At 40.9% G+C, this 15,336-nt stretch overlaps 1 protein-coding gene across 2 annotated transcripts in view; it reads right to left on the minus strand.

The window, feature by feature from the left end:
• Positions 1–15,336, minus strand: part of LOC109411133 (oxysterol-binding protein-related protein 9) — a 209,862-nt gene that overhangs the window by 81,941 nt on the left and 112,585 nt on the right. The window contains exons 7-8 of one of the 2 annotated variants that reach the window (XM_029872961.2): positions 15,170–15,277; positions 3,246–3,342 (exon numbers count right to left, since the gene is read on the minus strand). In XM_029872961.2, coding sequence (XP_029728821.1) covers positions 3,246–3,342; positions 15,170–15,277 — 205 coding nt within the window. The remainder of the gene's footprint in view (positions 1–3,245; positions 3,343–15,169; positions 15,278–15,336) is intronic. The other variant, XM_029872962.2, reaches the window with a different exon arrangement.

A 15,336-nucleotide genomic window follows, 5' to 3' on the forward strand; every position in this document is an offset into this window, starting at 1 on the left:
TTAAGGCATCTTTGAAAAATCGTAACTACTCTTATCTAATCTTATACATACGCGGAATCACCCTGGAAAGCAATCGTGTTACTTTTCTTGTCAATACTGATGCTTGCAGCATATCACAGATATGACACATGCATCAAAGCGGCCTGGTCTACTGCGTTGTATTTATGCACAAAGATGAATCTTCGAAATACTTGGAATACAGAATATTTTATTTCGGCAAGGTACTTCTCGAATTTACAGGGGAGGAAGGACGCGTGGACATATTGTACCAAATGATCCAGATTACATGTTGATGAATATGTTTTGAATATATGAAAATGTGTATAATGAATAAATGTGTATTATGAATAAATGTGTAATATTGGAAAGATCTCCCCAATTGTTGGGTTGTTTTTATAGATCTAATGTCGAATCTCCTATTCTGTATGATCGGTGTTATTCACATGGGGTTCGCTAATTTTTTTCTGCTTCCTTATTGTTTCTACAAGGATGAAGTTACTTATTTCGCACACTTTCTTCCTAATGTCTCGCTTATTTAATTTATATTTTTAAATTTAAATTTAATAAACCACCCACTGACAACCACTATTTTCAAAAACAGCAATCAAACCAAAACTCCTTTGCCTTTTTGAAATATATACGACAAAACGAAACGCGAGGCACAGCTCTTTCAAAGCGGGGGATCTCAGCCCGGAAAGTGAAGAAAGAAATCCTTGTGGTCACTTATTACCGTCAAATGGTCAAATGGTATCTTTTCGGGTTAGAAAATACGCACATCTTCTCACCGGAATCTGCAACGGATGACGATAATTTTGAAACTTGTCGGAACGAACTTCGCGAGTTATTTATTTGGACATTTTTCTAAATGTGCGAAACTAAACTGTACTTGCTGCGTAGAAACCCCGGCTCAAACATGTACGTTAGAGATGGTCGGGTTTCAGATTTTTCAGACCCGAACCCGACCCGTACCCGAAAAAAAATAAATTTCAAAACCCGTACCCGACCCGAACCCGAGAATTTTTTTATGTCAAACCCGGACCCGACCCGAACCTGAAAAAGTTTCAGCGGTCAAACCCGAACCCAAAAATTTTTTTTCAAGAAACCCGAACAAAACCCGAGTTCAAAAATAATTTTTTAATATAACGTGCATGACAAAAAAAGCATTTTTAAGTACCCAAATATCTACACTGGTACTCAAACCCGACTTGAACCCGACGTTGAAAGTTTTGGAGCTTTTGAAACCCGGACCCGACTCGAACCCGATTTTTTTTTAATTTTCAAACCCGAACCCGGCCCGGACCCGTCGGGTTCGGGTTCGGGTCAGGTTTCGGGTCGAAAAACCCGAACCCCGATCATCTCAAATGTACGTGTTAAAATAGCAAAACTCACTGAATCACTATACATTTCTTCAAATATTAGTTTCGCAACGATCGGCCGAATCAAAAACTAAAGGCGCGATTATGAGCAATCGTTATTATTTTTGAAAAAATCAATACATTTTCGATATGCTTGATCCTAAAATGGCGAAGAAGGGAAAACTTTATTCATAACATACTTAAGCAAAGCTTGTCAATTTAAACCTATTATTTTTCTGAGTTTGTATTGTCACTCTATCACAATTGTATGTCAGACAATTTGTTGTGTTATTCGTGTAACGATCTATGATATTAATTGGTTAAAAATTTCAAATATTTGTTGCAAACTAAAATAAATTCCTACCTATACAAAACAAGAAAATCATTCTCTAGAAACGATATACCTGGCAACAAATCCATACTCATGTTCTTTCGTCTCCTCTTTACGCTACCCAGAGAGCTAAACGCGAGAGAGCGCACGAGCCTACGGATAGAGACCGTACTTTGCGTGTCTCTATATTCTAAGCCCTGCTACAAACCGTACGTAAACTTTTCGCATTCGAGCCCTACTTAGCAGCGACCGGTGCGGTTCGCTTCTTTGTTCGGGGCTCTACTTAACGTTAAAACGCTTGATTGAGCCCATGAGTGGGCTTGGTCTTAGTAAATCTTCTCAATTTCCGTTTTAAGTATTGGACACATTTGACCTTTATGAACACTCATGAGTTTTTAGCCATAATGAATATAAATTGGCCTTTTAAGAAAATCGATTGATGGCGCATAGAAAAAGTACTAGATACAGTACTAGTACAATAGACATGATTCTTCAAATAATCGTCCAATCGTAGCCTAATCCAAAAACAATATGATCAATAAACGCATTACAAACTAACAGCATTTTAAACTTTCTGGCAGGAAAACTGAAATTCAGATATTTTTATTCAATTTTTGTAATATATTTGAAAACAATATAGTTTTTCTTCATTACACTACGTGTGCTTTATATTCCACTGTAGTCTAATAAAGATTTAAATGACTGGAAGAACAATTTGATCTGAAATTTAAATAAATGATAGGGTTTCCAGTTAGCCTAGTGGTCAAGGTTATGGATCGCCAATCCGGAGACGGCGGGTTCGATTCCCGTTCCGGTCGGGAAAATTTTCTCGACTCCCTGGGCATAGTGTATCATTGTACTTGCCTCACAATATACAATTTTATGCAAAGGCAGCAAAGAAAGCCCTTCAATTAATACTTGTGGAAGTGCTCAAAGAACACTAAGTTGAAGCGAGGCAGGTCAAGTCCCAGTTGGGACGTAGAGCCAGAAAGAAGAAGAATGAAGCAAATTTTAATTTTTTTTTTAATATTATCGAGACCCGATGAAGTTTCATAGAATAAAACTGGCTATGAACTACTTAATAAATAAACAAAAAAATAAATAAATAGATAAATAAATAAATAAATAAATAAACACATAAAAATAAATAAATAAATATATGAATAAATAAATAAGGAGATAAGAAAGTTTCCAAATTATCCTCGTTGGCGACTGTTTGTATCTCAGCATGCATATGGAATGCTCCATGTTATGCGTACTGCAAACCCCAGCTCACAAAGCAGAGAGCAAAATATTGTGTACAGATGGGAACGCAAACTTGATGCGCATAACACAAAATATTGTCAATGTTGTCATACAGAAGCTGCCACCGCGGAAGTGCCTATAAACGGTGGTCGTGTACCATTACCATACGTATCTCACGAGACGGTTCGCTTGTCAGCGCTTCGAATGTTGATAGTTGCAGAAATTGGATTTAATTATGATTATTATATCGTAGCTCTAGGTACTCTCTGTGGTAGTTCGGATGGAACAACAACGTGTTTGAAGTGGGCACTTACCTTGTCGGAGTGTTCAGTTGACTAGAGGTGAATGGATCATCGTTTGCGTCGAAGAAATCGTCCTCTCCCTCCGAGCTGGAGTAGGAAGTTTCCGGAACTGTGGAAAACATTGAACCCTTGATTAGCATGGATTTTCGACACTTGGTCAGAACATTTCGTGCGAGCAGCAAAATCCACAATGTTGCGAGGGCGCCGCAGAACAGAACACATGCACACTCCAATATTTACGGGTTTTCACGGACCGGAGGAGAAGATTAGCAGACCGAAAGAAAATCGCGATTTTTGCTTTTTGTCGACCGCAGGAGGAAAACCTATACGACCACCTAAGGGATGATGACTGGTTCTGTCCGCAGTGGAGAAGAAGGTACTGGAGAGAAAAAGTGTGTATACTCTAAACTTGGCCACAACATAGATACCATTGTCGCGGGCATATATACAGACAAACACATGCTGCCCGTAGCTGAGCACGTGATTTTGTTTGAGAGAAAACACGCCAAACGGACGATGAGAGTTGGGTGGAAAACGTGGAGCATGGCTTCGTACGACAGGACAGAAAATAAATAATGCTTTTTATGTTATTTTTCAAAAGTTGATGTTGATAGATATTTGAAATTTCAACAGTGTGTTCTTCTAAAAAGTGTTTTAGAATTTTGTTACAAACCGTTTTAAAATTTTCCTATCCTTAGCAAAATTAAAAACGTTGTTGAAAATCCTAAAAAATGTTGTTATTTTTTATGAAAAAAAAATATAATGAACGGGATTGTCATGTTATGAAATGGACACTTTTGGTAAAACATATGCATCTACTCCCAACTTTATCCTTCTTAAAACAAAGTATTCGAGCGTTGTTTTTTTGCTTCTAATTTTTGTATATAATTTGAAAAGAGAGGACTAGGGTAAAACGCCAATTGTTGCGCGGCTTAAAATTCACCAATTGTTGCACACTTCATAAGAAAAGCATAGAGTGTGCAACAATATGATTACAAATCGGCAGCGTGACCCTAGTTCAATTTTAATTGTATTTTTTTTTTAAATTAGCTAGGACAGTATTATTAATATAGAAAAAAAAAACATAGGGAACTCAACGGAATGAAAATAATTGACCTGTATGTAAACCCGGGTAGAGGTGAATGGCAAACCAAAAACAAAAGAATAACAAATTTTATTGTCATAACTAATTTTACCATTCATGAGTTCTTCATGAAGAGCTTAAAACAACATATCAATAGCAAATTATGATATCATATCAAAATATGTCATTTGATTGTCATTTATCAAATGATTTGAAAATTGGAAGAATAACTACTGAATATCTTATTTTGTTATCATAACTAATTTTGCAATTGGCAAGATATTGTTGATCTCTTACGAATTTGATGAACCATTGCAGTTTTGGTACTTATTAAAAACAACATAATGACAAACTTTGAATTTTGATTATTCCAATGGTAATATTTGATATTTGTTTGCAATTGTATTCCATTCAGAAAACTTATAAGCTTTTTATTTTGTTATTGGAATGAATAACTTAATATACCCTTCTTTTGGTTGACAAGAGAATAACTAATTTTGTTATTATTCTGTTTTCAATAACTCAATAATGGTATGCTTTACAATTTTCAACCTTAATTTTTTTTGTTCTTGGTTTGCCATTGTAATGCCAAAATTTGACATTCTTCAGTTATTTCGTCGAACAATGTCAGTTATTATTTTTGCCCTTTTGTCACTTATTTCAAACAAACCAATGGCAAATTTTACCATTCAGTAATTCTTTTTTAATGGCAAAACTTGTCATTGCTTTGTAATTCTCTTCTGCCCGGGAATGAAACAATATGACTAAAAAGGTTAACCAAATTTTGTAAAAAGGTACTGCGACATCACCTAGTTTAAATCACTTTTTTCGGTTCCCAATTCTGTTCACGGAAAGTGGCGCTTTGGGCGCTCCGGCCGAGAGTTCTCAGCGTCAAACGTTGGATTTGAGCGTCAATCGCTCAAATAATAACTTCCACGTTGCACGAGGGCTTTGCAATAGCGAAGATCAACGGGGTGTACTACTGCAGTTGTTATGCCCCTCCCAGGTGGCCGATAGACCAGTTCTCGCCAATGCTGGATTCGTTATCAAGCGCAATAGTGGGATTGAGTCCCGTGGTCATTGGTGGAGACTTCAACGCCTGGGCGATTGAGTGGGGTAACCGTTTGACTAGCGCGAAAGGCTGGGCTCTCCCCGAAGCTGTGGCTAAACTGAACGTGGATGACGCGAACATAGACGATAAAAAAAAACTTGCAGTAGGAACGGTGCAGAATCCATCATTAATGTGACCTTCTGGAGCCCGGGTCTAAACCATAGCCCGGACTAGAGGGTCGACGATGGATACACGCACAGTGACCATCTGGCGATTCGATACAGGGTGGAACACGGAGGAAGACGGCCACAACCGAAGGTCATAGATTGTCATCGGGGATGGCTAACCTCCCGCTTCGATAAGCTGGCATTTGTGGAGCTTATGGAGGGTAACACCGACGATCTATCCCGCGACGATCTAGTCGTAACTCTACCTATGCCGTGCATGTGACGCCGAAAGAGACGAACCAGCCAAGGGCTGAAAGTCTCTATAATTAAGTTAAATCAATCAATCAATGTGACGCCGCAATGCCAAGCCGATTCCTATATCCATAAATGGACGCAAACCGGTATACTGGTGGTGTCAAGAAATCGCAGAACTCCGCGCATTCTGCCTAAGAGCTAGAAGGAGGATGCAAAGAGCTAGCACCGATAAGGGTAGAATGGAACGAAGTGAGGCCTACATGGCGGCTTAACTGACACTGAGCAAAGAGCTTAAGGCACATAAGCGGGCGTGCTTTGAAAATCTCTGTCAGGCACCCAACACGACCGACCCCTTAGGGTGATGCCTACAGAGTAGTCATGGCCAAAACGAAGGGCACGTTAGCACCCCCAGAATGCTCCCCTGAGATGCTGCAGAAGATTGTGGAGACGCTGTTCCCGCGCCAAAATACAAGACCATGGGCCCCCGTCTCCTATGGCCAAACCGGCCATATCTAGGTCACCCCGGTGACGAACGACGAATTCATTGCAATAGCGAAGTCGCTTAAGTTGAACAAGGGTCCGGGTCCGGACGATATCCCGACAGTAGCCATGAAGACGGCCATTGAGGTCTGACATGTTCAGAATTGCTATGCAGATGTGCCTAGACAGAGGCGAATGTCCGGGGAGGTGGAAAAGGCAAAGATTGGTTCTACTGCCCTATCCTGGGAAGCCACCTGGCGACCCGTCGACATACAGACCTATCTGCCTTCTGGACACCGCCGGAAAACTTTTGGAACGGATCATTATGTCTAGGAGTCCCGGTTAGCATATGACGGATACTGGAGAGTTACTTGCAGAATAGGATGCTTATCTATGACACCGATGGAGGCGAGAGGAGCTATTACATCACCGCGGGGGTATCTCAGATGCTCAGAATACCTCATAGCACTGTGGAACGCGGCATATGATGGCTTATTGAGGCTCAAACATCTATCGGGCGTAAAGCTGATCGGCTTTGTCGATGTCGTGGTATACGGCGAGTCGATATAGAAAGTGGTACTGCAAGTAACGGTCGCAATTGGCATAGTTGAGGACAAGGATCGCTATATTCGCTTCACTCCTTTCATATAATATATAACATATATAAGCGTTAGCTGCTCGCGACGTGGTGTTCATACTACGGTATGGCGCCGCTGCACAGTCGCAAAGGACGAGCTATGCGTGCTAGCGGGCATGATGCCCATAGCACATATGGTGGCAGAGGAGGAAGAGTGCTTCGACCGACGCGGCATAAGAAGCGCGAGACGGATCGCCAGAACATCGTCTATGTTGAAGTGACAGAGGGAATGGGATTTCTCCAGCAAGGGTAGATGGGCACACATGCTCATACCGAGCGTGTCTAAATGGACGAGCAGGTCCCATGGTAAGGTGAACTTTCACTTTACATTATATCTGTCAGGCCATGGGTGCTTCGGGTGGTATCTGCACAGATTCAGACATGGTGGCTCCACCGCATGTCCGGCATGCGCAGACTGCGATGAGACCGCGGAACATGTGCTTTTTGAAAGCCCACGCAACGCAGAGCAAAGGTAGAGAGTATGCAGGAGATATGCGATAGAGATATCATTCCGGACAACATTGTTGAAAGGATGTGTACGGGGGCGCACAAGTGGGTTTCCGTTATTTCCACAGTCTGCCGAATTGTACTTGAACTACAGAGAAAATGGCGGGCCGATCAACAGCAAGTTGAGTTGGCCCCTTCCCATCCGGGAGCTTAAGTCCAACGGATAGTCTACAGTACTAGCCGGGACTCAAGCTTCCAGGAAGAGAGGACAACTTAAGGCTGGAACGCTTACCAACAGAGAATAATAATGTACGCCCTCCCCCCTTCTCGAAGTTATCCCTAACGGATGTATCAAGAAGGTAAAGAAGAGAGAGAATGAGTTTTTAGTGGGTCGATTCCCACATAACCCACCACTTGGGTATCTGATCAGCAGATTTTCTCATTCTATAAAAAAAAGATAGAGTAAGGTGGGGAAAACCCTAGATGGAAATGTTATTCAGAAAACCAAAGAAAACAAAAATAAATGAATACCGTTTGGTGTTTCTTTCACCCAAAGCTTTGTTGAACAAAGTTACGTCTAATATTTTTTCAATTGAGTTTTAACATATTGTGTATGTGTCGCCTATTTTCCCGGAAAACTCAGGTGAAAATTCTTTGTTTTCCCCTGACACTATTTACTTTGAAAAATCATAACTCAAGATCGAAGCATCATACAAACAAAGTGTTTATTAGAAAATGAAAGCAAATTTTCTCAGAAAAAAAAAATATGAACTAGAAAAAGTTTTCCACAAAATTTACCACAGTGGAAAAAATTCGTAAAGAAAAGCCAGAAAACCAATGCCCGAACTCGTAAAAAATACCAAAAAATATTTTTGTGAAGGGTATTCCATAAGATTTAATCGCAGAAGTTTTTGGAATGCATTTTTTTTTCGTTTTTGAGTTATAGCCAATTTTGTTGAAAAATGTCCAGATGTTTCATATAAGCTTTTTCTTTGAAAAATCATAACTCAAGAACCTAGCATCGTAGAAACAAAGTTTTTTTCAAATGAAATAGAAAGCAAATTTTCTCAGGAATAAAAAAAAAAATATGTAAAGGAAAAAGTTTTCCACAAAATTTTCCACCGTTGAGAAAATTCATAAAGAAAAGCCGGAAAAACTATGCCCGAATTCGCGGAAAATTTAAAAAAAAATATTTTTGAGAAGGTAGTTTCATAAGCTTTGATGTTTGAAATTTTTGGAATGCACTTGTTTTTCGTTCTTGAGTTATGGCCAATTATGTGAAAATGACCATGTAATATATGCGTAAATGGTTATTTTTCATAAAACTGACCATAACCCAAGAAAAAAAAAAGTCCCATCCAAAAATTTCAGCGATCAAAGTTTATAAAATTACCTTTTCAAACATATTTTTTTGGAATTTTTTCACCAGTTCGGGCATAGTTTTTCCGGCTTTTCTTTTTGAATTTTCTCAACCGTGGAAAATTTTATGGAAAGTTTTCTCCAGTTCATATTTTTTTTTGATTTCTGAAAATTTGCTTTCATTTCTTAAAAAAAACTTTGTTTCTATGATGCTTCGTTCTTGAGTTTTGATTTTTCAAAGTAAGTAGTGTCAGGGGAAAACAAAGAATTTCCACCTGAGTTTTTTTTCACCAGTTCGGGCATAGTTTTTCCGGCTTTTCTTTTTGAATTTTCTCAACCGTGGAAAATTTTGTGGAAAGTTTTCTCCAGTTCATATTTTTTTTTGATTTCTGAAAATTTGCTTTCATTTCTTAAAAAAAACTTTGTTTCTATGATGCTTCGTTCTTGAGTTTTGATTTTTCAAAGTAAGTAGTGTCAGGGGAAAACAAAGAATTTCCACCTGAGTTTTCCGGGAAAATAGGCGACCCTGAATTTTTCTCATTTTTTGTTCATATATTCATGAGCCCAGCCTGTGAAAAAAATTTCATGAAAATGTGAGACCCTTCGGCCCAATTTGTACGATAATAAAAAAAATATGCCCTACTATGAAATTCCATATAAAGAGTTAAAGTTCTACTGCAATCTGGTGACCCTGTTATAGTTAGTAATTTTCAAGCGTATATCAGGAGCTATGATATAGAAACTTTATGTTTACCGGTGTATTGAAGTAACATCACCACAGAGTTCAAAATTGTTAGATCGAGTTCCCTGTAACAAAATGACCTCCATCGCTTTCAACACAATTCTCCATCGGATTGTAAAATTACAGGTTGTCTGCAGTATGGAGCTTGTTTAATACTTTGCGTGCAAGAGCTTCTTTTATGTAAAATCGTATGAAATAAAATGTAAATTAAAACGTTCTAATATTTACGTCACGTGTAGTTTTCAGAATTTCTTTCTGTGCAGTTATTGGATTATTTAATGTAAATCGATCGGTGTTGCCATCTGGGGTCACAATTCTGAATAGTGAATGGCCACACGTGATAACCCTTGGTCAATACGCAAACTTTGCTGAACACATGGAGAAGGTAAACTAGCATTTAGTACTTGTATTTTGACGCCAAGGAAGTAGGTAAGTGCTTTTTTATGTCCAATTTAACTTACGTCCTCCTACAGTGAGCGAAAATACGATCGTAATGTATACAATATTCATGCAATTTCACAGTAGGGGAACATGTTTCAAAGTGCACTGGTGGTCGGTGGGGTAAAATGGCACAACACATAAATCATCCTTGAATGTGATGTGATCATTACTATAGGTGAACGTTGCCGAGATATGTTTGCATGAAACATCCTTCTAGAAGCCAAGCAGACAAACCCACAGGTATTCTTCTGATTACCCAATGAAAATTGGAAACTATCTGTCTTTCGTGCTTGCGATTAAAATTTTCTGATGATTTTATTATTCCAAGGACGTCCCGTAACGTGGGTAGATCACCTTATAATGGTGCGTTACGGCGTAAGATCTACCAAAACAAATTTTGATCTTGTATTTTTTTAGCTTTGTTAAATGCAGAAAAAAAATCCAAGATCACAATTTGCTCTACTTTTTTTTCTTTTACATGTTATGTTTTTCATTGTTAATAAACCATCTCTTTCAGGAGGATTCAGGTAATTTGTAATTATGTTACTGTTGTGAGCCTATCACCATTTAAAAATCTATAATTTTACTTTTTATTTCAGCTTTGGAATCGAACAAGGAATTAGGAAAGGAACCAGACATCAACCAAAAATATTGCGTGCACCTGAACGTTGACCAAACGTTTCCTTTGAACTTTACCCTTCCACTAACATCCAAATTCCCGTGACGCCTAGGCCTGAAAGAATGTAGAGGTCTCTATGTACTTTCATAGGTGTCCAACTAATCTTCCTTTCCCATCCCTCAGCTGTCGCAAGGACGTGGCCAGGACAGCACTCGACCGTTGGAGGATTGCGTCAATCTTGTCTAAGAGTCAGAGATTAGTCCCAAATCTTTGTGCTTTGATAACGGACAGGAAAGATGCAACCCTCATAACAGCGATCCAGGGCTGTACCACCTACGAATTTGTGCGACTTGCTTAATGCTAATGCTAATGCTAATGCTAATTTTATTATTCCAAGGACATTGAGAAACACATGGAGGCGCATGGTTGTTATTGAAAATGCTGCCGATCTTACCCATGCCACATGACTTTTTTCCCCACTTCCATAGTACGGAAAAAAACGCTAAAAATCCACGAAAAAGCATGAGAATCGTAAATGTTTCCGCTGAAATATCAAGCAAATATTGTTTAGTTACCAAATATTAACACTTTGAATGTCTTTCGAACGAAGCTATTTAACATCGTAAATGAGGGAAGTTTGAAAATTGCATCTTACCTCACCTTACTTTAAGCAGCATGAGCATGAGCATGAGCATAGATGACCGTACTATTCGTAGTTGCTACTCCGTGATTGACCAGAACAATCGAAGTTGCACAAGGAACCAACAGACGGAGCTTGGGAGTAGCTTACCGTCCTCAATGTGCATCTTCGAGAATTCCAAACTTTATTAGGTCAATAACGGCGCCGGCCACGTCCTTACGGTCATCGAGGAAGGAAAGGAATGTTATTATGACGTGCGTTGCTTACTAAAGACCGAGATCACCTCTGCGTCTCCACGTCTGTCATGGGAAGGACTTTTTGTTAGTGGGGAGGGGAAAGGGCGCATGATACGAGTTCACTTTGGTAAGTGGAGTGATTCATGCAACCCTATTAATATCAAACCACTTATTTTCATTTGGACTAAAACAAAACACATGCCGACATCGAAGATGACGAACCATTCAGATAGTTTTCGAAGTGCGAAAATTAACGAAAGAGAAAATGTGGAGCCTCGTAGCCGTACGGTTAGGGTCACCAAGCTTATAATCGCACCATGCTATGGGGTGAGGGTTCGATTCCCGCTTCGGGTGTTGAAACTTTTCGTGAGAATAGTTTCTTCCCCGTTTCCACTGGTGCATGCTCCGTTGTCCGTTGTCTAATGTTAAGTTTAAAACAGTATGTACAGCCGAAAGCAGAAGACGTTGTCCGTGTCTCTTTCTTTTAAAAAATAAAGTGATTTGAACCAACGTGGCTTTGGAAATTGGGCCGACACTTGACTTGACGAACATTTCAATGTCTGTTGACTAAAATCGCAAAAAATGTTGTTTGTTGCATTTATCGTATCATAAATCGCCCCGTACGAAGATGAGCAGTCAAATAGACGACGACGACGTGCACGCGGACGATCCGAATGAAAACGCGGCCTGTACACTTTGCCACCAAAAACTCACTAAATCGCCCCGTACGAAGATGAGCAGTCAAATAGACCACGACGACGACCGAATGAAAACGCGGCCTGTACACTTTGCCACCAAAAACTCACTAAATCACCCCGTACGAAGATGAGCAGTCAAATAGACGACGACGACGACCGAATGAAAACGCGGCCTGTACACTTTGCCACCAAAAACTCACTAAATCACCCCGTACGAAGATGAGCAGTCAAATAGACGACGACGACGACCGAATGAAAACGCGGCCTGTACACTTTGCCACCAAAAACTCACTAAATCACCCCGTACGAAGATGAGCAGTCAAATAGACGACGACGACGACCGAATGAAAACGCGGCCTGTACACTTTGCCACCAAAAACTCACTAAATCACCCCGTACGAAGATGAGCAGTCAAATAGACGACGACGACGACCGAATGAAAACGCGGCCTGTACACTTTGCCACCAAAAACTCACTAAATCACCCCGTACGAAGATGAGCAGTAGCGTGGTTCAAAAAATCGTGTTTGCTCCACACCGCTTATTCGATTCGTAACCAGATTCTATGCCTTCTCCCAAAATTTGAGCTGAGTTGGTCGAAAATTGAGAGTGCACAAGCCCTTCGAAGTTTGTATGGGAATTACTATGGGAAAACGATGTTTTTCATTCAATCGACCGTAGTATTTCCCCAAGTGCCCTAGAGCGTTAGTTGACCCTTGGTATTTCTAGGTTACTCTATCAGCTACAACTTTGCCGAAGACCGCATTCAAATCGGACGCCTCATTAATTAATTATTGATTTGTATCCAGAATCGAAATCTTTACTCATGATGGTTAAACTAATCGGTGGGCATCACTGCATTTTGCATTGAAACATAGTAGCCATGATTTCAGTGTGCTATCTTTGGCGCCATATGCAGCAATGTTGCCTGCTGGGAAGCAGGAGGATCATTGCTAAAGTTTGTCCGGTTGGATAAAAATCGATAATTAATTAATGAGGCGTCCGATTTGAATGCGGTCTTCGGCAAAGTTGTAGCAGATAGAGTAGCCTAGGAGTACCAAGGGTAAACTAATCCTCTAGGGCGCTTGGGGAAAAGCTATGGTCAATTGAATGAAACACATCGTTTTCCCATAGTAATTCCCATACAAACTTTGAAGGGCTTGTGCAGTCTCAATTTTCAACCAAATGAGCTCAAATTTTGGGAGATAGCATAGAATCTGGTTACGAATCGAATAAGCGGTGTGGAGCAAAAACGATTTTTTGAACCACGCTAATGAGCAGTCAAATAGACGACGACGACGACCGAATGAAAACGCGGCCTGTACACTTTGCCTCCAAAAACTCACTAAATCGCCCCGTACGAAGATGAGCAGTCAAATAGACGACGACGACGACCGAATGAAAACGCGGCCTGTACACTTTGCCACCAAAAACTCACTAAATCACCCCGTACGAAGATGAGCAGTCAAATAGACGACGACGACGACCGAATGAAAACGCGGCCTGTACACTTTGCCACCAAAAACTCACTAAATCACCCCGTACGAAGATGAGCAGTCAAATAGACGACGACGACGACCGAATGAAAACGCGGCCTGTACACTTTGCCACCAAAAACTCACTAAATCACCCCGTACGAAGATGAGCAGTCAAATAGACGACGACGACGACCGAATGAAAACGCGGCCTGTACACTTTGCCACCAAAAACTCACTAAATCACCCCGTACGAAGATGAGCAGTCAAATAGACGACGACGACGACCGAATGAAAACGCGGCCTGTACACTTTGCCTCCAAAAACTCACTAAATCGCCCCGTACGAAGATGAGCAGTCAAATAGACGACGACGACGACCGAATGAAAACGCGGCCTGTACACTTTGCCACCAAAAACTCACTAAATCACCCCGTACGAAGATGAGCAGTCAAATAGACGACGACGACGACCGAATGAAAACGCGGCCTGTACACTTTGCCTCCAAAAACTCACTAAATCGCCCCGTACGAAGATGAGCAGTCAAATAGACGACGACGACGACCGAATGAAAACGCGGCCTGTACACTTTGCCACCAAAAACTCACTAAATCACCCCGTACGAAGATGAGCAGTCAAATAGACGACGACGACGACCGAATGAAAACGCGGCCTGTACACTTTGCCTCCAAAAACTCACTAAATCGCCCCGTACGAAGATGAGCAGTCAAATAGACGACGACGACGACCGAATGAAAACGCGGCCTGTACACTTTGCCACCAAAAACTCACTAAATCACCCCGTACGAAGATGAGCAGTCAAATAGACGACGACGACGACCGAATGAAAACGCGGCCTGTACACTTTGCCTCCAAAAACTCACTAAATCGCCCCGTACGAAGATGAGCAGTCAAATAGACGACGACGACGACCGAATGAAAACGCGGCCTGTACACTTTGCCTCCAAAATCTCACTAAATCGCCCCGTACGAAGATGAGCAGTCAAATAGACGACGACGACGACGACGACCGAATGAAAACGCGGCCTGTACACTTTGCCACCAAAAACTCACTAAATCACCCCGTACGAAGATGAGCAGTCAAATAGACGACGACGACGACGACAACGACCGAATGAAAACGCAGCCTGTACACTTTGCCACCAAAAACTCACTAAATCACCCCGTACGAAGATGAGCAGTCAAATAGACGACGACGACGACGACCGAATGAAAACGCGGCCTGTACACTTTGCCACCAAAAACTCACTAAATCACCCTCACCTCACCTCACCTTACTTTAAATAAAAAAAGTAGGTTCTTTATGAATATAAGAACCCAGACGAATAATTCTGTTAGACACTGTTGATGTTTTCATGTGTGGATGCAACACTCGAACAACCCATGCTGAGAACTGCAAAAGGAAAATCCTTCTTTGATTGTATTTTGCAACCCCCCACAGCAGAAGTGGAGCAGCGGAGGAACCACTTACAGGGTAAACGTCGGCTTGAGAATTTTGCACTATCACACGTCATCGCACGCATACTTTAGTGGTAGGAGTGGTGTTATTTGGAAAAACTGGAGAGAAAATGAGTGGAAAAACATACCAGCAATTGAGGAATGTGTGATATTGCTGCGTCGCCGGTTTTCTCTGCATTCGGAGCCCACTTCTATTCCAGTCTGCACCAAGCCGGGTGTTGGGACGGACAGTACGTCTGTTTGGTATTATTCGGGGGAAAAAGGAGCAATTCAGACCGGAGACTCATGTGAATTA

The sequence above is a fragment of the Aedes albopictus genome, chromosome 2 (assembly GCF_035046485.1).
Source record: "Aedes albopictus strain Foshan chromosome 2, AalbF5, whole genome shotgun sequence".
NCBI lineage: Eukaryota > Metazoa > Arthropoda > Insecta > Diptera > Culicidae > Aedes > Aedes albopictus.